This window comes from Rhea pennata, chromosome 8 (genome assembly GCF_028389875.1).
Source record: "Rhea pennata isolate bPtePen1 chromosome 8, bPtePen1.pri, whole genome shotgun sequence".
In the NCBI taxonomy this organism is placed as follows: domain Eukaryota; kingdom Metazoa; phylum Chordata; class Aves; order Rheiformes; family Rheidae; genus Rhea; species Rhea pennata.
The window spans coordinates 12790317-12813980 of record NC_084670.1 but is presented as its reverse complement, the minus strand read 5'-3'; the positions used below and the strand labels follow the sequence as shown (position 1 = coordinate 12813980).

General features: G+C 41.5%; 1 protein-coding gene across 7 annotated transcripts in view; it reads left to right on the top strand.

Annotated features, from left to right (window-relative positions):
• The window catches only part of PTPRF (protein tyrosine phosphatase receptor type F), a 386501-nt gene that overhangs the window by 191607 nt on the left and 171230 nt on the right, over window positions 1-23664 (top strand). For all 7 annotated transcript variants that reach the window (XM_062581931.1, XM_062581932.1, XM_062581929.1 and 4 more), the window contains one exon: window positions 681-822. In XM_062581931.1, the coding sequence (XP_062437915.1) occupies window positions 681-822 (142 nt within the window). The remainder of the gene's footprint in view (window positions 1-680; window positions 823-23664) is intronic.

The window sequence follows — 23664 nt, the reverse complement described above, 5'->3', positions numbered from 1 at the left end:
AGGAATAGCTTGCAGTGATGCAGCAGTAAGCGAACACGTTCCTCTTCCTTCTCTTTAAAAATTAGAGTAATGCATGTTCCAGCTTAGCAGGATGGAAAGGCAGTGATTTATTAAGGACCTTATTTATTACGCTGGGGAAGGAATCGTAATTATATCATTGTTGATCAGAGATTGCACAGTACCTGATGCTGAAGGGCATTAAAACCCCTCGCTTTCTGCTGAAGTTAGCATGCGCTGAAGGTGTTCAGGGTGTTGCTCTAGTTTTGTTACTATTTTCCTTGTAATCCCACAGGGGTACATCATTCTGCTCTTCTGTCAAGGTGAAAGTTGGCACTAAATTGCTGTCTGTGTGATTAGTAAAACCATTAGTGCAAATATGGCTCAGATGTTTTAAATCATCAGATCCACATCTTTATTACCAAGTTGATAATTTGTCAACCTTAATTGATTCATAAAGAACCTCGTTGGATCTTCATTTGTTCTGGCCTCCTAAGAGGACAAGTACGTTCGTGACCCTGATTTTTGCATTTCTGGACTTGGAACACTTGACTAGTTGCATGGTATTTTGCAGCTTACGAGGCTTTTTATTTTGTTTTATTTTTAACCCTTGGGGGGTTTTTGACTTTCAGTTTTGTTGCAGTAGATATCAATAAAAAACTACTTTCTTTTTCTTGTTGAAGGTTATTGAGTTTGATGATGGGTCAGGATCAGTCCTGCGGATTCAGCCTCTGCGTGTTCATCGAGATGAAGCTATCTATGAGTGCACAGCAACCAACAGTGTTGGGGAGATAAACACGAGTGCCAAATTAACAGTGCTAGAAGGTAAGTGAGAAGTTTTTTCATGTTTTTAGGTAGCAGAAGACATGGCTTTTGGCTTTGATAGCTACATGTTGGTGTGGTGATCTTAAATGACATGGTGATGTTCTAGATTGTTTGGAAAAGTTGCATCCTTCTAGTATCATTTGCTTTAATTTCTTTTACTGATAGAAGCTTTTATTTTTCAGACAGTCGGAAGCAGAAGGGATTGCAGATTCTGAACTTTCCTTTAAGTGCGTTAGTTAAATTATCCAATTGAGGTGTGTCACCTCTACATTGGAGGCCTAGCTCTGTCTGCTTTGATATAATACCTATCTTCAGGGTATCTGAGAATTACATCTGACAGTCAAAAACTTAATCTATGTTGCTGCACCTTCTGGATTAAATCAGCACAGTTCTTTCTGAATAAATTTTCAGGTTAGTCTTCAGATTTTGAGTTTGATGTAGAGTTTAACTGGGTTTACTTTTCACAGCAGTTACAATTTGTTCTGTTTCTCCTCTTCAAGAAAGAATAGATTATTTTGATCCTTGTCTGCTATATGGTTTGGTTTTAATCTGCTTGCTGTGGTTTTCTTTCCTTTTTTTTTTTCCTCCCCCCCCCCAAATGGATGTTCATTGGAAAAACTGTGTATTAGATTTAAAAAAAAAGAGAGAGAGAGAGAGCTTGTGATCATTTGATTTTTTTTGTTTATACTAGATTGTCAGAATTATTGTCTGCTTTTAAAGCAGTGGTTCTTTTTTCTTTTAGTGCATTGATGTGTTGTAGTATTTGTTTATATCTAGGATTTTGTAAGTGCACTGAGATGTTAAAAATGCATGGTATTTGGCTGAATAGATTTTTTTTTCCTTGCATTTCCTAAGACAAGCAGGAAAAGGCTTTAACAAATTGTTTGGTCTATATGGATTGATGGAGAAACTTTTGACTAATGAAAAGAATAGACTGGAAAGTGTTTATTGCTGTATGATTTGAATCATCAAATTCAGGTGAAGTTTTCCTGTTCCTTATGGCCAGCAGTGGCAGAGGAGACAGGTTATCCAGCGGTTACTGTGCCAGCCATGCATGCATGAAGCCATTTGTTCTTCTGGTGTGCCACATTTTTCTCCAGATAAGTTACTTCTTGTACCTAGTTCCCCCTTTCCCATTTTAAAAATGGAGATAATCATATTTTCCTCTCTGGTATGTGATGACAAATACATTAAACTGCTATAATGTGCTCAGGCACTGTGGCAATGGGAACGATAGAAGTCATTCAGCGCTTGATGTGACTGTGTATCTTGTTTCTGGAGGTTGAGCATCTTGGAGGGGCATCTTGCTCCTTACAGCAGTATTGTTAAGAGACGGATAACAGGTGCTATAGACCTGAAAATTACTAGATAAGAGAAACAGGTCCTTTTGCCAGCATTTCTTACCTTTCCAGCTGTGTCTACGCGTACATAAAGCTCAGTGGAGCTCTTCCAGCAGTTTACTTGCAGATCTGCGTTTAAATGGTTCTTTCAACTGGATTTTTGTGATACTGGATACTTGAATGCCCAACTGCTGCAAGCACATTCCTGTTTCCTTTGGCTGCGGTTGCCTTTAGATATCTTACAGATGTATGTACATGCGCACACATGCTCATTTTTTATTTGCTCTTTGTTAATTTTCAAAGGCCCATAGAGACCTGCATTTCATAAAGGAGCACAACAGTATTTCTCAGCTCTGTGGAGCTTACACTGGGTTCCTGGTGAGGTAAAACTTGCAGACCACATAAATAGGGAACATCAGGAAACACCAGAGAAAGGAAAAGATGTACACACTGCTCATGAAGCACAAAAGCAAAAGTCACTATCACACAGATACCAAATGTGCTTCTCTACTTGGAATCCTCCTTTAATCCGGAGTAATGCTAATTTAACATGGTCCCATAAAGCCAAAAACAATCTGCAGGTTGGGGGCTACATTTTCCTCTCTAACTGAAAAGCATCAAACCCATGCTGGGTGTTCTCATAACAATAAAATTAAGAAACATATGCTGTATAATAGTTCATATATGCTTATGTATTTAGAGTTGTGAGCTTGCATACACATACGGAGGAAGAGGTGCATGTGCCTTTTGTGATGGCTTACCTGATGAAGCAGGTGAGCTCTGTTATGATGCATCTATATTAAGAAAATATGTTTTTTTATATCTCTTTTTTGAGACTTTCTCTGGACAAGTTCTTGTTTTTCAGCCATGCCATCTGATTGCTCTGTGTTGTCCGCCGCCTTTCGTTGTATCAAATGGCAGTTGTGGCCACAGAGTATACTGTTTCTGCATTTGGCGAGTGTGAATTCTTTGTGTGATTAGTATTCCTTCCCTTGCCTATATATTGGCAAAGTCTGTAGCCTGGTTGTGCTTGTGTTTAAATGGTCTTGACTATCTCCCAAAGACTAGTGTTAGTGTCGCACATCTCTGTTACGCCGTGAATTTTCCTAATGTGAATTTTTAGAAGTATTTGGAAATGACACATTTCATGTGAAAGAATGATAACCTCAAGGCAGTCAGTTGGGATTGGGTTTTCCCTTTGCTTCTGGGGTTAAAGCAATTTCTGTAATTGTTCTCAGGTGGCAGTTTGAATGGTGCAGACGTTCTGCACTTCCTTTCAAGAATTTTGCTAATGTAGTGGTCCCTGGTGCATGGCAAAACCCTATCACAGACATCCTCATGGTTACATGCTGCTAAATACACAGCACATTGATTTTTACCTTAAAAATTCTTTATAACAATAAGTTTTAATGCTGCTTCACAATTTGCTCTGTAGAACATAGGCCTTCGTGTTAAATCCTGAAGTCACAGTCAGGATTTAGTGGGCTATTACAGGATGTCTTTGTAGCTAACTAATCTGGAGCTTTATTTTATTTAGATTTCTGCTATGTTTTATAGATCAGAGGCAGATAATCCTTTCTAATTGCCAACTTACTCCATTCTGAATGTTAAGCAAGAAGCACGAGTCCAGTCTCCTGGAGGAATCGGGGATTCTCACATAAGCGAATCTCTCTTAACAGTTCAGTCCCCTTCCATCCCTTTCTTTCTCTTGCTCCCATGTCTCTCATTTTTTTCCTTCTAACTACAAATCCTGTTGTGACCAAACTATGTATATTTAGTGGAAATATATACATAACTGGGAATTATTTCTCCTGGTGATAGCAGGAGAAGTAGATGTGCATGTACCTCCTCTTCTCATTTCTCCTGGGTAGCTGATAAGCTGAATTATGTATGAGTCATATTGAACATTTCTATCTTTTTTCCAATTACGACCTGAAGCAGCACAGAAGTGCATTCCTGCCTGCCTGGCAGAAGAGGAAAGCAATGTGAAGAGGGGAGGGCTAGAATCAATAAGTTGACACACATTCCCAAGGAAAGCCTCAGGGACAGTTAGTGGCACTAACAAATTAATAAATATATTATTCAGTTGTAATGTTCAGAATTACTGAGCTTTTTAAACAGGGAGATTATATGAAATGTGAGCAGGAAGCATGCAAGCGTGGAAGGATGTGGCAGCAGGCTGGGTGCAGGGGTCTCTACGTAATGGCCTTCCACAAACTCCCTGTGCGTTCAGCACCGCGGCTCTGTTAGCACAGGTGACAGTGATGGTGCTGGTCTCTAGTTGCTCGGATGCTGAAGTCTACATCCCATCTGTGTCCCTGGCAGATGCCGCTGAGCAGGAAGAAAGAGAAAAGCAGTGCCAAGTCTTCTGGGGGGCTAATCGTTCCTGCAGCGAAGGGAGCAGGCTCGGATACATGTGGTGTTTTCTCTGGCCCTTCTCCTAGGACTTCGCAATGTGGACCTTCGGATACAGTTTTGATTTGCAGTACTGGGAAACTGTTTAATGCAACTGGTTCTTTAATGCCTTATGAACGATCTTTTTTACTCCCCACCAACCTAGAGCATGCAGTCATATCTAAGTGGCACTGAATGTATTTAGAGTTTCATTTTCCTTTGTTTTTAAGTCGGTTAAATGAAAATGGAAATATCATCTCCTGTTTCCATTTCCAGCACAGGTCTACACAAATCCCTTATGCCCTGTATCCCAGCCTCCTAATCATGCAGCACATAGTTATCTGCCAGGAAAGTGCTGCCAGGCTCTGCTGGAGAGCAGCTCCCGGCAAAGAGGACAGCCAGGAGAGCCGTTACGGGGCTGTCCGTGTGGTGGGCTTCAGTCTCAAGGCAGCCCAGCAAGTTAAGTTTTACCAGCTGGTGTTACACTGTCAGGTGTCAGGGAAGTTTTGGTGCATTTCAGCAGGGCCCTAGAAAGTTCTCAAGCACAGCAGGTGTCCCTGGGTGGGGAGCACCTCCACCTTAGCATCATTTGCTGATTACTGAACCATGTCATGAGTTTAATTTCTTTCACCATCTGCCAGCTACATTCCAGTTCCTGGAGTTACCCTGTTTGAAATGCTGTAAATAATAAACATTTGACTGTTACAAATGATTTCTGCAGAGAGCTAGATCTCTGAAGGCCTGAAACAATACATCCTTTTTGTAAACACTCTTCTAAAAGCGATTTTGTCATTGCAACAGTAAACAGAAGTTAGCTATGTTTAATCCTTATTTATGCATGGTTAGTTACAAAAGGATCAGTAGGATCATTGTACTTCGGCATGTTTGTCTTCATTGCTTTCACATCTTTTTGCCAGGAAGAATTTTTAGCAATATGTTATGAAATCAAGTAATTAGGGGAGGGAAATTGGATCCAGGTAGGTATATTCATTCTGACTCTGTTAAATGAACTCAGCCTCCCCAATGTACCCTGCTGCTCCTGGTATTGAAAGTACTTTCTTCATGTCTCTGGTCAGGAGAGGACAACTCTTCCTTCTATGTGCTCTGTGGTTGTTGCCTGTTCTGACTTCATTTGTTTTTTTCCCTGAGAAGACTTCTGTGACAGCAGAGATCCTACTCTGTTCTTTGCTGTCCATGCAGGTGACTGATGTGGTACTTTGCCTCTCCATGGGAGAGGTAGTTAAAGCTCCTCTGTAACTATTACCTTTCCAATGCAGTGCCATGAGCCTCTGCATACTCCATTGCTTAGGGAAGTGTCCTAAAGTACAGTGATGCACAGAGAAACAAAGAAACCTGGGAGCATCTGCTTTGTGCTAGATGATGGCCATGTCCTACGCTTGTTAGAAAAGAAGACGTTAAGCCACTCACAGTGGCCTGATGGAAATGTTTAGAGTGTCACATAGAAGAGTGTAAATCCCAGCTCACACGGAAGATGTTGCTATTAAGGTGTAAGGTGCATTCACAAGGAAAGTGTGTGTTATGCTACTCAACAGCAGGCTGCCTAATATTGCTTTGGTAAGTTAGTTGAGGAGCCCTGTTCTGCTGCTAAGAAACCTATCCATTACTCAGGCACTAAACAGTGGCTAGAAATCTTCTAGAAAGTTCAGGGGGGATATAGGTTTTCTCTTGGTGTCATGACATGCAGAAGATGGAGCAGAAGTGACCATCTGTTTGAATTAGACCAAGAGAAGTCACAGACTGTTTTTTTTTTTTTGCATCACCGTTATGTTCCGTGCTGCTCTGAAAGGCTTGTGTTTCAGCTGTTTAGTCTTTGGTATCTCTAGAGTACCCATCTTCTCAATCTAGGTGTGAATCACTACATTCTCTTTATTTTTACGTATTTATTTTGTTTAAGATCAGATTAAATGAGAACAGTTGTGTTACTCTGACAGTTGATTTTATATAATATTTAACAAGAATGTTTTTTTTGTCTGTGAATGCGAGACAATTAGGAAGAAATCTTCTCAGCTGAATAAAAGTTTAGTGTTGTTGGTCTCTCCTCCAAACAGGACAGTCAGCAGATCTGTAGAACTTATCAGACCCGAATGCCATAATTTCAGTTTCTTATCTCTGTTTAAATGATTAACTAATGACACATAACCATATAAAGTAGCCATGATAGCAAGTTCCATCAGAAGATTGCCATGCACTAAGGTTAACATCTAGGTTCATTCCACAAGTTTATGAAGCAAGAAATACAACCTTTGAAAAGCTTTATGTGAAATATCACATAAGTAATACCAAGATGAACCCTCTGGAATTGTGCCCTCCCATAAAAACCTTGTGTCTGAAAAGGTACTGACCTCTTAATCTTGAGGACATTTTTATTTTACAGCAAGGGGCTGTTTCTGCATATTGCCTCTCAAATCAGGTCCTGTGAGATTACATCTGTAAGAGGATGGGATGTTGTCACGTTCTTATCGGCAAGCTGATGGCGTCAGTGGTGTTACAACATCCAAAAGCAGCACCCTTGATTCAGGATTCCCAGACAGAAATGAGTGAGCTTTAAGTGGTAAACAAACGAGAAGGAAGTATAATCTTTTAATGTGACTACAGAATTATACAAAAGCTCTAACTGGGATGAGTATTGCAAGTACTCAGTAGTTTGAAGCAGTAAGTGTGCAGCTGTATCCTAAGAGACTTCTAAGATCTTGCTGTTTCACACAGTTGATGTACTCCAAATTTATTCAACAGTTTATAAACACTGACTTTGGTACAGGAAGTCATGTTCAGCTCAAACTCTGTTTGTCTCTGTGAAATAAATTCAAGTGAGAGCGTGTATAGCCTTATTATGCAGTGCCTTGGACAAATGTGCTGCTCAGCTTTGGACGAACTTGTACCTAGGAGCATAAGGATTTTTCTATTTGTTAAGATGTGAAGTCTTTCTTACTGTGACTGCCTTTGTTCCATTATGAACATTATCTTCTATTACTTTTTAATCTTCATAAACTACTGATGTTGATATCATCTTTAGGAAGTGAAGTCTGAAGGCCAAGATATAGAAGAATAAAAAATGAATCCCTTAATTAGTTTTAAATATTCTGTTTTTCATTTCATCAGAAGTGGTGTTATTCATGTGTTATGGGAAAGATCAATTATACTTAATGAAAGTACTATCTCCATCATTAATAATTCTGTGTTCTTTTATTGTATATCGCTTCTAAAGGCTGTAGTCGATACCTTTTCAGTCCTTTTCCCTGTGGGGCATTTCTCTTCTGACTGTTTGCTTGTGACTCTTCTTCCAAGCATCTGTGAATATCTGTCTTACACAGAATCCTTTGGGGTACTGTAACCCCTTGGAATCAGTATTACATGTAAGGATATTCTGTTGATTATAACAGACAGTACAGTATTTCAGCACTTTGATATGTTTAGTAGTCTGAGGCATTCATCAGCCTGTGTTGACCCCTCTGAAGTTCCTGATATACCCTCATCCTTGCAAAAACAAACAGAAAAAGAAATTTTGTCACCTGTAGAAGTTGCCTGCTTGCTGTTTGCTTCATATCCCAAATGCCTCCTGAAGATGCTCAGAAACATGGATACTTACTCAGAGCTTAACTAAGCTTATCTTAGTTATATCAGTAACTTTCTGATAATGTCTACTGTGAAAATTGATAATTGAGCTCAGGGCATTGTTTTCCATATTCAGGATGTGGAGACAGGTTACTTCTCACTCTGATACCTTAGATTTCTTGGGAGACTGTTACAGAAACTGTGTCAGGCTTTTCTCCTACTGCTGCTCTTCTATCAACGTGTTCAGCGAGGTCTAATAGGTAAATGAGGCACAAACAGATGCGTTTAACTCCTTGGCAGAGATACACTCGTGTAGGCAAATTCCTGCCACGGTTGGGAGGCTGCTCTGTGGGTTGCCATCTCCCAGCTGAGACCAGTGATGGTTGGATGGCTGCTGCTGCGCTGGTGGTCCAGGTTAGATTAAATCGTCTGTGATTTAAACTAATCTGTTTTGACTTCCCGTTGGAACCGAGCATCGGTCCCAGCTGGGAGGCAGCAACCAGGAGCACTGCCTTCCAGTCCCGTTCACAGGGCAGGGCGGCTGCCGTTCCAGCCTGCCCCGACCGCCCTGGCCGCAAAGGGGTTTGAAAGCTTGGATGGGGCACTGTTACCTGGGACTGGGGTTTCAGTGGTGCGGATAGAGAGTAAAGTAGCTTTGGTCTCAGCCAAGGTTTCTGGATGTGCAATAGCTGATGTCCTAATCTGTACCAGCAAGTGCCCAGATGAGTACTCCCTTGCTCCACCCAATATCACTTTTATAGACAGCCAATTGCAGTTTCAATTTTCCTGGTCCTAGTGATCTTATTCTATACCTTTTCCTAATTTACTTTTATTTTTATTTTTTTCCAAAAAAGGCTTCTCTGCATTTCTCTAATGCCTCCAGGTCTGTCATGTCTTCTCATGTTTCCATGCAATGCATGCCAGGCTTATAGGAAAAATTCTTAGTATTTCTTTTGTTCATTCCAATTATTTCTTTCACTTAAGGTCATTTGGCTCTTCTTGCATGATTTTTCAGCTGTCCTCTTTATTTAAAACATCTCCACAACATTGTCAGTTTAGTATACACCTTTTGTACAGAGGCTGTTAATGTATCTACTCATTTCAAAACTGGTATTTGAGGAACTTGTTGGTAGAGAGCACTACTAAAAAATAATCATGAACAAGAGAATGGAGTTGATTGGCTGATAGTGAGCCCTGATTTGGCTCTCCAGATGTTTATCTGATAATAACTAGGCTGAGGCTGGATCCAGTGACTCTCAGATAGTAAATTTGAGTTTGGAGGACTGGCAGCTAGAATAAAATACTTTTATTAATGGACTGTGTATACATGGATTTAGAAATCATTCAGAGGAGAAAAAAGGCCATGAAAAACCAAAATTAAAAGTTAATCACACTCTTAGTTTAAAATGCACTTTAATGGAAATCTTTTTAATTCAACTGGAACAGACAGACAAGAAGTTAGTTTCTCTACGTGATTTGAGTAGCTTAACTATAAACCTTGTCAGAATCAAAATTCATGTTGCTCATCAGATTTAAAGTCTACTGTTGCCCATCAGAAGCTAAAATAATACCTCTTTATTATGGTGTTTCCAAAGACTTTTCCTATTGCTGCGTCTCTTTCAAGATAACTGTTCTGAGAGCATCTGTGGAGAAGTGTAGCAACCTGTTATTGACAGATGTGCTCTGTGTAGCTTGTATGTCAATCCTGCTGATAGCTCCTGCTGACTAATAAGGTTAGCTGCTGATACGTGTTTGTAGAGTCTTTGAAGTCTGGTAGGTTGTGGAATAGGCTTCTGTAGCAGTTAGAAACCCATTGTTTGAACTATTGGAAATTAATGGGAAGAACTGTTTGATAATGTCATATGGGTTAAGACTGCTTTGGTCCCAAGGAAGAAAGGAAGGGCAACAACAAGGTGTCCTTAACTCCTTTGGCAAAGTTATCATCTGTATCTGCTTGTAGCAGAGAGACTCTGCTCAAGGTTTAGTGACCTATTGTCATTTATTTGGTGTGTCACAACTTATATGGGCACTTAAGAAGACATAGCACCGTAGTGATCTTCTGTAACTTCTGCAGAAGTGGGAGATTATATATCTACCTAATAGAACTTGAGATTAAGTTCTTAAATGGAAAACGGAGCATGGAGAGTACAGTGTGATAACAATGACTGTAGGGAATAAAATGCTTACAGCTACAAAAGCCTAAATCTCTGCATGCGAGAAAGTTCTTACACAGTCACCTTGGGCTTAATTCTACACCTTATCTTCTTCCTCCCACTAAAAATCACAGCCCCAATTAAATCATTCTTGGAGAAATCAATATTTTAAATTTAAAGCCAGAAAAACAGGAGATGGGAAACTCAATGCATGCTAATGAATATGTAGCAACAACAGCTGTTCAGAAGTTAGGATCTCTGTGCAGGGAGTAGTAGAATCCATCATGTGTTTCTTACCGTACCTGTGGAAGAGAGCATTTTACAAGCATTTCACAAGCACTTAATCTAACTGTCTCTCCTACAGAAAACACTCTCTCCTGTTGCTGCTTATTGGCCACATTTTGGTCTTGGACTCAGGTATTGACTGTACAAACCAAAGTTGGTTTTACATGAAGGACTTGCAGTAATGGTCATTCTAACAGCCAGTTTGTGTCTGTTGTGCTTATTTATGAGTCACCAATCTAGTTATCCTTATGCATCTCATGCTGATCTTTTGTTTGTTTGTTTGTTTTTGTTTTGTTTTTTTTCAGTTTGGAGTCAGGAAGGCTCTAAGTTTGTATTGCTTATTAAAATGCAATGCCCGGATGATGAGCAAAAGGAATAATTAGTCCCAATTTCAGATGCAAGGAAGTAATTATATGACCCTTCATTGTTAATTTATTGGAACTGTTAGATGATTAACATATATTCCACTTGTTGCATTAGAAGTGCGGAGAATCTTTTGAAAAGCATTAATCTCAGTATTAAAACAGCGCCTTCCCTGTAGAGTTTTTAAACTGTTGTTTATTCTTGTGGATATTTCAATCAGATAATAAAGTAGCCACTCTTTCTGGCGCTCTTACCTGCTCAAATTCTTCCTGCCTAGAGCTCCAGAATAGCTTGTTAAAATCCTTTGTCCTAAGGAAAACCAGCGGGAGTGAGGTATAATAAGATCTGTCTTTTCAAGATCGTCTAGCTCCTTGATGAGGCAGGTTGGATGATGCCATGGGAAAACACTGCAATGTATTCATCTGTCATGCTAATCCTTTGCTCTGCTGCTTCAATCCCTTTATCACAACGGTCCAGCCTGGATGAAGTCTTTCCAAGTTCTTGGTGTATGAGTTCACTGAAGAAGTCCAAATGCCAGTCAAGAACTATAACCTTATCCAGTTACAATGTGTGAGTGTTCGCTGTTGTGCTCTTGCTCCAAGCTTGGACTGGGGGAAATTTCCCTCTGATAAGTCTACTTGTCAGCAGAGGATGCAGAGCGTTTTAAATGAAAGTTGCTGCATAAAGCATTACACACAACAGAACTGACGTTATGACCTCTTAGCTGCTTTTAAGACCACTGGGAATGCACTGGAAACATTAAACTGTTAGAGACTGTCTAAGACTTGAGAACCCAAAGTCTTTTTTTTTTTTTTTTTTTTTTTTTGTTACTACTGCTCCAAAATGGTGCTTAGTTTACAAGAAAGGCAATATTGGAATTTATTTTTTGATGTTTATTGGATTTAGATAATGCCATAATTAGTCACAGTGAAGGGAAAATCCTTGGAGAGAGAATAGATATTGTAGAAATATTTATGAAAATACATGGACTAAAGACAGTGATGGTAACAAAAGATGTGTTAGAGGTAGGTAATGAACTTGGAAATGCACAGTTCAAAATCACAGGATATCCAGTACCAAAAGAGGCAGACACAGAAGATCAGGAGGAACAAAATGAGGCTTTGAGAGTGAGGGAGCAACAGTAGGTACTTCACTTTGTGCGTCCCAGCAGGGCAGAGTAGCGTATGCCAACAGTGCCACGAGCAGAGGGAACGTTTTCCAAATGGAGCTCTGTGCCTTATGTGCAGTAAACAAGCCAGGCAAAGCAAAGAGCTTGCTGTCCCTTGGAGCCTGTCTGTAAGGGAGGCAGGAATGCTTGGCAAGTACTAATACACTGGGAAGCCTACATATGGTAGAGATCAAAATGATTCACCTGTGACAATGAAAAGATCAGCAGGAAGTCCCCTTGATTGTGTGGGCCATGCACTGTAAGAAGAATGGGTGTTGTCTTCCACCTCCTGCAGTGAGGTTAATTAGCACAACTTTTTTTTCCATAAAAACATCATTTATTAACATGAGACCTAGCTAGATTATGCATGTAGTCATGTCATCAACAAACCCAGCACGTAAGTTGTTGACTAGGTTGAGGCCAGGTGAAAACACAGTTCTTTACAGATAAGTGATCTGGTTGCTTTATTTTGATGTGAGGTTGTTCCATCAAAAAGTAGCATGGCAAAGAAGCTCTGCTGAAGTTTTACCTTCAGGAAAAATGTGGCCTCATGAAAACACAGCCGTTGTTTTGCCTAGAGGTGGTAGGCTTGATGAGAGTCCCTCTGATTAGCATGTAGTGCACGTCCTAATATCATAACTTCTGCCTGCCTGCCATGTGCTCATGGTCCTGAGGAAGACGTTGCTGCTGATCAGGTGACTGGTATCTAAATGTCAATTTAGCAAAGAAGGACCCTTAAAAGGGAGGGAAAAGGATTCTGAAGGATTTGTGTTTTTTACTAATTAGACACTAAAAGTGATAGAAGTGCTAAAAAAAAAAGAAAAAAAAAAGAAAAAAAAGAAAAAACTTAGCTGTTGCCCCAGGCATGAATTTACTGGCTTTAGTTTGTTGTTCAGTTCGGTTCATTGATCTTGTCACAATTGATGATTCATTAAGTTGTGACTACTGTAGAAATTACAATGCACAGATGTAGCTGTACTGCACATCTGTGTGTTCCCAATGCGCTAATGATTTAAAAATGTGCTTTCTGTCTGACCATCCACTGTGCTTCAAGTGCCAGCTGACATTTCCTATTATTGAGCCATTTGTCGTGGTTGGCAGAGAGAAAGTCTTTTGGTTCCCCTTGTACTTTTTGTTACTTTTATTCATATTTCAAATAGCTGGATTTGAGTGTCCCAGCAGCCTTGGCCGTGCAGAAGGTGAGTTGTGGGATCTAACTCTACCAGCTTTTTCAAAGTCACATGTTCCTGGTCTTTGCTTATGGGGTTATTTCCTGCCCTAAGTCTTGAGGAGTATGTTAGGTTCAAAAGCAGGATCTCTGGCTTGTGTAGGATTCTGAATTTTAATTTTTGAAGTTTGACTGAGATGTTGCTGAGTTAGTTCTTAGCTTAATGCTAACACCTTAGTTTATCCCCAGTTTCTCATCCCAGTAAGTTCCAGAACACCTCAAAAACTTGCGTTGTATTGACCTGCTGGAAGGCATCAGCAGCTCAGCAGTCTGCTAAGCTGTAAGACAACTTGAGCATATCTCTGGCCTCCTTCCCTAATTCAGATCCCTATTTAGGCTGGTCCTTATTTGAAATGTGTATTGATCAGAGCACAAATCTGCAGAGCTGCCTGTCCAGTGGAGCATGACTTTTCACTGGCATGGACAAGCTATGCCCACTACTATATCGTAGTGAGGTTATACTGGTGTTGTCTAGTTAATGATTTTCCTTGTGATCATTCTCTAATACCGCTTTCTAGTGCAGACAAGCCCTTAGAGTCCTCTTGCTTTCTGGCTTTCAGGGAGTGTCCAGGGAGAGCAGATTGCATCTATTCAAGCACATACCTGCCAGTGTACCTGGCTCTGTATCGCTTTCCAAATTGATACCATGATAGGTTGTGTGATAAAAGGGTCCATGTCTAGCATCTCTAATATCCTTTATTTTAGGCATACAAATCTTTCTGAAAGCTGGATTATAACACATCTTTAAGAAAAATACACTATCTGATCAAACAAATGCAAAGCAACAGTGAGTCCAGCTTGTTGGTCAGCGTATTCTGATAATTAATAATTGATTCCGGGGCTGAAATTCTGTAATTTCAATTTTGATTCAAGCTCTTTCTGTGACTGAAAACCCTTTTTTCCCCCTTTCTCCAAGGTCTCTTCTCTACCTAAGTGTCTATTAATTCTCTTCAATGAGCTGAACAGATTGAGCTCTGTAAATCCTATAATGGGGCCTGTTTTCTAGTTCCTGACTTGCTGTTGTTGCTCATGTTTGAATTCTCTGTGCTGTTTCTGTGCTGCTCTGGCAATGTATGTGTTAACAGTTCACACTGATCAGTCCCACTGTATCTTTTCCAGGGGCCATCCCTGGATACCAGGGAAGCTTGTAAGGACAGAGCATGCTTACGGTGACACTTCCCCTGAGTGCTTCCCCCTTCTCTAGCCTCTGCGTATGTGTGGCAGAGGAATTCTTGAACCAGAAAAGGCAGTTTTAGTCAACTAATGGACAAAGAACCCAGTTTCTTTTGAGCATAAACTTTTAGCATACAAAATATCCCATAGCAAGGAGTTTCCCAGTTTAACTTTTTGTTTTGTGGAAAAAATACCTGTCAATCAGTAATATCATCTAATGCCCTTTAGCTTTTGTATCAGAGTGGGTAAAGAGTTCTTCTACCTTCAACTTCGTGATTTCACTCTGGATTCAGTAGATCTTTGTTTTACTCACCCTTGAAACAAGGGTTCCTTGTTTCAAGGGTTCCTTACTGAACAGCCATAGTCTGTTTAGTTATGCTATAATACATGCTGTTCGCAAAAGCAAAATCACGCATGCCAATCCAGTAGGAATAGGGCTGGGGAGCACCCCAGGGTTGCCTTGCCTTATCTCTTTTGTCACAGTGCTGCATGAATACTGTGAGCCCTTTCTAAATTGCGGTTTTCCAAGACTGTTTCCTATCCTGGAGACTAGCTTAGGTTTTGTTTGTTCCTGTGGCAACCAAGAACACATCCAGAACATCTGATTGTCCAGTGCAGTCACTACACGAGTTCTGGTGGGCTGACGGATGGAGCTTCAATCAGGAACCGGACTCAGTGACTTGAAGTTTTTTTTTCTAATTCTTTATATTCGGATTGTTTTGTACTCATTTGTATTCAGATATAATCTGTTAGGTTATACCTCTTTAATTCTGCTTAATTTGTAGCAATATCCTGTTTTCATTCTTTATAATCCCTCTGAGATCTCCGGTGTCTGTAAAGCAGATTGGCTGCAGGCTGGTCTATGCAGTTTGCCTTGGTAATAGTGATGATGGGAAGGGGGGGAGCTCTCAGGTCTTGCAGAGCGGTAGAAGGCTGCACCCAGGTCTTCCCTGTGCGGATTTTGGCAGCAGACACATGTGAGTCCTTGGCCTCCAGATACGAGTAACGGCATTTGCTCAGCAGAGGGGAATTTCAAAAGCCTCATAGCGTAGAGGTAGTTTCACTCTCTGCAACAGCCCCTCAGTCAGGTTCACTCCTGGGTCAGTGGCTCTGTCCTACCATTCAAGCTCTCCGATTCAAGGCTCTGAGCCGCTTCACGTGACTGAAGAGACAGTAAGGGACAGTAATCCATAATGACCTACTTGAGGCCAATTTCCTATTTTTTTTCTTAGAAGAGGTAGCCCTAATGCAAATGAGTTAAGATGTTACTTGTTGGTTATGTAAGTCATAAGCAGTGATGGAGTTAATTTGAGAAGTGAGTGGAGCAGAGGCAGAGCTGGCGCTTTTCATCTTTGGTTGCTCTTTTATATGCAGAAAAGCAAGAGACCTCTGGGGTGTCATATCTAGTCCTCTACTGCCATATGGTCCCTTCATCTGACCAGTGGCAAATACATAAAAGATGGCATTGGGAAAAAAAAAAAAAGTTTAGCAAAACTGTCTGAAACATAAGTCACAAAACTTGACAGTTCATCTTCTCCACCTTCCTAACAACTCTGTCACTAATATTCATCGAGGCATAGAATTGAAGTGTCGTCTCTTATCGCTTAACCTGTTCTTTTATGGTATACATTTTTAAAAAAAATTGCAGCAGTGTTGTCCTTTAGATCAGTGCTGCTATTCTAAGTCTGGCAAGTGTTATTTTTCTGTAGCTGAAAAATGAATCTGCAGAATCTGAATATAACCTAGTGATTCATTACTTCATGCACTTTTCAGTTTATTGAGACATGAAGTGGTGAATTTCATGGAAACTGAACCTCACTGCCAAATAACAAGGTTTGAACTTGTGCTCTTTGTCACATTAATTGCTAATTTACAGCTACTATAGAAGAGCAGGTAGAGTGGTCTAGGCAAAAAATTCACCAGCAGGAATTACCCAAACTCCATAGTTAAGCAGTTAAGAATGTCTCGCTAGCGCTACTGTTAGTGTGACCCTTTCAGCATTTTTTAAGTTATTTTGGCATTTATTGTAGTAGGCCATTCTATCTTCAAGACACTCTTGGCAGATACTTATTAACGACTGATCTTTAGAAATGATGCTGTGTAGTTAAATATAAGTTTCGGTAGAGTTATAGCTATATAATGCAAAGTTTGTCAGTGTTCCTCCCCATCACTGCCATGTCCCCCAGGCAAATTTCAGTCTCGGGTGGAAAGGGGAAGTGAACGTTTTTTCTGATGGCAAATGCTACTGGCTTTCCTCTGAGTACCATTTAAGAGAGCAGATACATAGAAGTCAAGATTTGTTTAAAATAAAAGTACAACTTTTTAGGTTGACAGTACTTATCTTCAGCCTGCTGGTCAGCTGTCATAGATGATTCCTTTGTGCTTCAAGAACAAAGTAATAGCAGCTTTTTATTTTGGTTATTAAACTGCACAATATTTTTATAAAAACAAGTCTGCCAGTGATCTTCTAATGCTTTTCAGGGGAGGAGGGCAGTGCCATTTTTTGGAACACGTTTGCCTGTGTTGCCCTGTCAGCTGCTGTGTGCAGTGGTGCAAGGGACACATACTATTTGCTGCTCTCCCAACAGTGCTGTCGACTTTCATAAAGATACTTTGCAAGCACCTCACCAGTCTGAATTTGTTAAGTAATATATAGAGGGTTCCGTTCATGAGCTCTGAGTTTTTTTCTAAGAGAGTAACTTGGAAACTACATTTGGCAAACCCTAAATTCTGAAAAAGCAGGTGCAGCAATGCTTTTAATCTACAGCATTTAATTAGATGCTGATTTCTTAGTGCTGAGTTTTCCACCAGTCTCAGCAGTGCTCCTTGCTCTAGCATCGAGATGTTATCAAGTGGGACTGTATCTGTAACTGTACCTGAGGTGCTGCTCTTCATGTGGGATTAACTCAGTAGTTTTACGCCAGAAACATAATTTACTACTGTGATCGTGAGCATCTCCTGAGTAGGAAAGTCCTAGATGAAAACGTGAGTCTCACTCTATCATGTATGTGGAGGAGGAAGAGTCAGCGCTCGGGTTGGGTACTGCAGTCCCAAGGGCTGTTGCTGACTGCAGCGTTAGAGTAACGAAGCCCCCGAGCCCAGAGGCTCCTCGAAGACCAGGGGACAGCGCACTGTACGGACACACCACAGAGCAGTGCTCTCTGTCCCGAGGACCTTAGAGTCCAGGTGGGAAGCAGGACAAGAGCAAGGTGCAGACAAGCATGCGATAGTGCAGAGACAAAATGGTCACCAGGAGCATCTTCGGTTACAGCACAGTTACTGCTCTATTCCTGGAGAGATTGGAGTGGGAAGGAATTTGGAGGCCTGTGTCTTGGTGGATGTGCTGTGGAAGAGCCTCCGCCTTAGCCTGGGGGACTGCATGGGGAAAAACGGGAAGCTGCTTGTGCGAAAATATAGCGTGTGGGTGATGAAGGATTGCTGGTGCACAGAGTCACTACCTCGGGAGAGCGTGACATATGAGGGAGAAGCATCAGGCTTTCCAAGATAAAAAAAAAAATAGTGTGATTTGTTGTCTTAGCGTGGAGCGCGAGCTGGACAGCCCTCACTGTATGGTCTGGCTTCAGCAAGTGCTGCATGTCTTCGCAGCTCCCGCCTGACCAGGATATATGCCTGCTCTGTGCATTAGTATAACCTCAGGGGCGTTTCCAAGGAGCTTCTCGCATCTTTTTCTGATTTCTGTTTTTTGGGCTCCACAGCATTCAGTGTGTTAAATGCTGAAAGAAGCTTAAAGAAACAAGAAATTAGATCATGTGAATATTCACTTATTTTGTCAAAAAAAAGATGACTACCATTAAGAGGAAGAAAAGCAAAAAAGGGCAGCAAATTCTCAGGCATTTACTGCCACAGATTCACTGGTTAGAAGTAAGGAAGGTCCCGAGGTGTAATGGAGTGAATCACTTAAGACCAGCTTTATGGTGGTGTAATCTGACATTTACTTTCAATGGTAAATACAGAAAATGATAGTGAAAAGCTGAAAATGTGATGTGTCATAAAAGTTACAGCCTCCTCATCAAGTTTATTATGCTTTGGGAGACGCAGGGACTTTGCTTCCTGGCGTAGTTAAGACGTTCGAAATTCAGACCCTGAAACGTAAACCAGTCTTTTGCTCTCCGTAGATGTGAGACGGTCAAACATCAGCATAGTCACCCAGCCGACCGGCTCTGCTCGAGTGCCCGCTGCCTGCGATTCACTGCGCATCGGTTGGCTGCGAGCTGCAGGTTTCCACGGAAACTGCATGTACCATACCTGTGAATAATTGAGAACGGCAGCTGTAATGAGAGAATTTGGGGGCAAATTGTGTAAATATTCGTAACTAGATTACAGTGATACAATATTTTCACTGCAGATAAAGATATAACTTCCAGGCTTAAGGAGATTAAGCTGAAGAGGTCCAGGGAAGAGTCCATCCTTGTGAAATCTGGCGATGAGTGTTTTAAAATCCATTACAAATTCCCAGTGTTTCAGAGCAGGGTTTAGGGAAGTTAGACGCCCTGTGCTGCCTCAAGGGTCTGATATCCTTTGTATTTTTGTTCCTGCGGGCAGGTAATTGGAAGGGAAAAGCTCTGACTTTGTAGCAGCTGTGTTGGCAGGGAAGTGACTGCCTCAGACCCCACTGCTTTGGGGCAGGTGCCTCGTTCTTGTCCTATGTGCAAGGGCACATGAGTGTACACCGGAGGTTTGGAACAACATGTCCAGGTTCCAATGCCAAATCTCTTCTGTTTTTCATCTTCCACTTACTTATTTTTCTAAAAAGTTAGAGGCAGTAGCTTAATATTCAGAGCACTCTTGTGCTCTGCAGTGTGATCTGCATAAACCAAAGAAGAGATGCTACCAGCTAGCTTTTTGTATGAAGAAGGCTTTGTGTGTGATAGAGAGGAAAAGCCAGCTGGTTGTAACAGGATTCGCTGTGATTGCTGCTCAGATACTGTAGACATGTATTTATGTTGGGTTGAAGTGACCTGAAGAATTTCCATTGCCCGTTTCTGGCATACTGTCTCTTGCATTGAGCTTGCAGAAGAAATGTGTACGGTCACGCCAGCAGGAGATATTTGTGTTTTGTATTAGCCTAAGGATAAAACAAAATGGTGGCTCTTCTGTGCTGCAGCTAATGAAAAGATTTGGGCTGAGACACCCGAGTTAATTTTATACAAAATTACCTTTTCTTTGAAACCTGTTTTGTTTTATTTTTTGCCAGCAACAGTTTCTCGGCACTGGTAGAGCAGCAGTGTATGCCTCTTTTTATGGGCGCCCTGAGCCAGCGAGGGGTTGGCATTACCTGAAAGATTCCTTCTTTGTCTGGGAAGCCTGAAAAAATAGGAAAAAAAAAATGTGCTGGACTCCTGGTTGTCATTGCCTCTAAACCACAGAAAGGTCCAAGAAATAGCTGTTTGTGCATTTTAGGGAGAGACTGTTAATTGATGTAATTGAGCTTTCCTCCTTGAAAGTACTGAACTCTTAAAAACTCTCAAATCATGAATGTTGCTAGGTTAATTGGATGGTTAAATTTAGCAGAGCCTTGACTGTGCTTCTATGAATAAAATAAAGATGTCATTTGTTATTTAAATGTCTGTTGTCGCATGAGGCAGTAGCTCAGGGTGGGCTACTTTGCAAAGCAGGAAATCTAGTAAACAGTTATTATGGACTTGAGAGATGGAATCTGTCATGAATTGTATCCACACGGATGCTGTTAGTTAATTTTGAGCCAGATAGCTGTAACAGGCTTTCATTCTACCTAGCAAACACCTGGAGATATATGGGTCTATATACTAGCAGTGCTTGGCTGAAGAGGAATTAGTTTCTTCTTCTTATAGTCGATGGTACGCAGCATCCAGCAGCCTTATTTGTTAGTTAAAAACAGAGCATGTCAGAAAACTCTGATCTGACTCTGTAAAATGAGCTCTCTTAAACTTTGCATTGCTGGATTTTTTCTTGTCTCACAAAAGAAATGCTCTGCTGATGACTGACAAATTTAATAATAAAGAAGGTTTAAATAGAAGGAAATGCTCTTGCTCGAGTTTTACCCTGCTCAGGATGCCAGAGTCTTGTCAGAGTGAAATATGTAGCACAGGCTGAATGGCTGAGCAGCTTCCATCTGCTTCAGAATCTCTCAAAGATAATCAAGAATGATGAAAATTGTTTCTTCATTTTTGACCTCTAAGCAACCTGTTAGCCTTGTGTCTATAAAACAAGGGATGTCTCCAGACTGGACATAAATTGTGATGCCGCTGCAGATCACAACTCTTCTATCAATATTGGAACTAGAAAGACTTTATATAGGTATAGCTGCAGTTTATTGTATTCATAAGTAGAACTCCATACCCTTAAGGCTCATTAAGTTGACAAACCCCCTAATAGCAGCCTGCAAATCTTACTGCCGTTTCCTGCAGGAAGTGAGGCCCTTTGGGATGCGCTGTCCCAAGACTAGAGGCACCAGCAATGTGTTCATTTCCAGTGCTTGCCCTCTTTCTCCCGAACAGAAGGTTTATTTCTGAGCTTCCGCATGGATCGGTTTCACGTATGCAGCAGTAATGTGGCACTGGCCAGCCCTCGCTCATCTCTGTGTCTGCCAAACGCCCTCTCCCAACAGTCCCCCTTCTGTGCAGTGCCAGGTGTTTTATTGCCCTTGTGACTTTTCCGTAAGTCCTTTGGATGTGTGTGCGTGTGCGCACGTGGGTTGTTCTTTCGGCCACATTTTCTCTGAGCGTTGTCTCCTCGTTTGCGCCTTGACTGCCAAGAAAATGCACTTGTATTCGTGTGTTGGTCCTTATTCCCCAGCGCCCCCTTCTTTCCTTTCCTCTCTTGTACTGTACTGATAACAGAATGCTTATGTTTAGCTGACCATATAAAATGCTACATTATCTCACACCCCCCCTTTCCCCAAGTTCTGTTTTTAATTTCCCTTTGTGAGTTGTGTGCTGGCTTTGGGCTGTAAGCACCCTGAGGTGAGCAAACGCTTCATTCTTAACTCTGCAAAGCCCTGTATGAAGTGCTGGTGGTTGCTTTAGTAGTGTGGCTGTAGCTCCAGAGTAGCACATCTCAGTGCAGAAGAGCTTGCTCAGAGCAAAACGATACTTGTTGAAGGTGCAGTACTAACCTTTGCCTTTTCTCCAAGGATGAGCCTGTCATGGCATTCTAGATTCATATCATCTTGCAGAAGTTTTGCTACCCTGTTGAGCAAGCGCTGCCTTCCAGCAGTGGACAGTGGACAGTTGTGGACACAGCAAAGGTGCCTATCTGTCCGTGCTGCAAAACCCCTTGTGCTGTTTGAGTTTGCTGAGCAGGAGCACAGATGTTTATATGCATCTCCATGTAACTGTCAGTCCTTTCAGTGTGTCATTCGTCCTTTTGGCTGCCACACTCTGTCCATCTCATTTGCTTACATTCCTGAAACACTCACTGCAGTAACTCTCAAGGGGCAATAAAAAGGAGGTTGTCAGGTCTAAATGTTGTTGGAAAAATGTTAAAGATTGGCAACCTACCGAGAGAGACTGTTGGCGTAAGACAGATTTAGAGGGCTTTAAATAGCAGAGGTCAGACTAGCTGCGGAGGAGAAAAAAATATGAAGTATGTTTGGGCTAGATGGAAAAGTCCCTGGAAGACAAAATGCTTCACCACAGCAGTCATTGAACTACACGTGAACCTGAAAAAGCAAAACTGGAATACACAGATGTAGTCCTTTCTCTGTTGCTTCATAGTTAACAAACTCATCTGTCCTGGAGAAATCACCAGCCTCCTATTTAGTATGGAGTGAAAGGAGGGTGCGGTGCAGTTGCTCTAGTTGCAGTCTCTGTCCTTTGCAGAAAGGCAGGCAGCCAGGACACAGCCCCCCTAGAAACATGTTCTTATTAATGGGTTACTTAGTTTTAAGGGCATGATTTGAGACAACGGGCCATATTTTTGGAAATGTTCCACTACATCCTGTTAACTTTCAGGAGACTGCAGAGATAATTTGCTAAAAACAAATTTGATTTGAACTAGTGTGTTATTACAGAGGGAGATTGTGTTGTCAAATGCCTTCACTATCAGTAACATTCAAAAGAAGGTTCAAATATTTAAGGAGCTGAAGAGTATATCTGTGACTGAGAAAGGAAAGGATGGATGAGGCGGAGACTAGTATTAGGATTTACATCATATGTTGCTTCTTATTTTTTATTTTGAGTGGGGCAGAGAACCATTTTCCTGAGCTCTGTCTCTGTGGATGGGTTTCAGAAGAAGCCTGTGTCTTCAAGGATGCCTTCGGAGTGACCTGGAGGTCTTACTGTCGGAGTGGTGTTTCCAGGAAGCTTTTGAAGCTAGTGGTTCCCTTGAAGGACCTGTTTGCTTGGTGGTCTGTCTTTGGTAGTTATATGTGCTGACAGCACAGCCTCTCGTTGCAGTCGTCTGCATGCTGCAGGCTGGGTTGTGGACTGTGGTGCCACTGGGCTCCTAGCAGAGCAGTGGTGGTTCACCTGGAGCAGCAAAATGAAACTGTGTTTATAATCCTTGCCGTGTCCCTGCAGAGCTGTCTCATCTGTGTACCTTTGGTGGCTTAAGTGAAGAGACAGTGTTGCTCCTGTCTTAGCAGCAGGCCCCAAGTAGCGAGGGAGGGATTACTGATTTCCTGACTGAATTTCTCTCTCTGCTTTGCCTCATGCAGGAGTGTTTCATAATGCGCATGGTAGCTTGCACTTGCACTTGAAAAAGAGCTGAGGCTTGAGGGGTCTGGCTGTGTGCTGTGCTGGGTCGCTAAAAAATGTGCCCGTGATAACCTGATTAGCATGGATTTGCTGACCAGTGGGGACAGAGGCCAAGCATGCCTGTTGCCACAAAAGGGCACAGGCACACTCGTCATTATGGTGTTGTCCCTGTTACGGAGAAGTGACGGGCATTTCCCTGCCGAGTCCCTGGGATGTGTGCTAGTCCAGGCTGCAGGAGCTTGTGTTCTTTGATCTGCTGCAACACATCTGCTCAAAGGGATTAGCAGAAAACTCCCTTCTCAGCAGCTTACAGTTGTCATATACTGACACCTGTATTTTGGTATTTGCAAGCTAAGCCTGTGCACTTAAACAAATAAGCAAGCTCAGTTCTACATGGGTAAAATTGCTGGATGAGCTTGCTTTAATTAGCACTGGTGAAACTCTTCAACGCTCCTGCTGTTTGCTATCA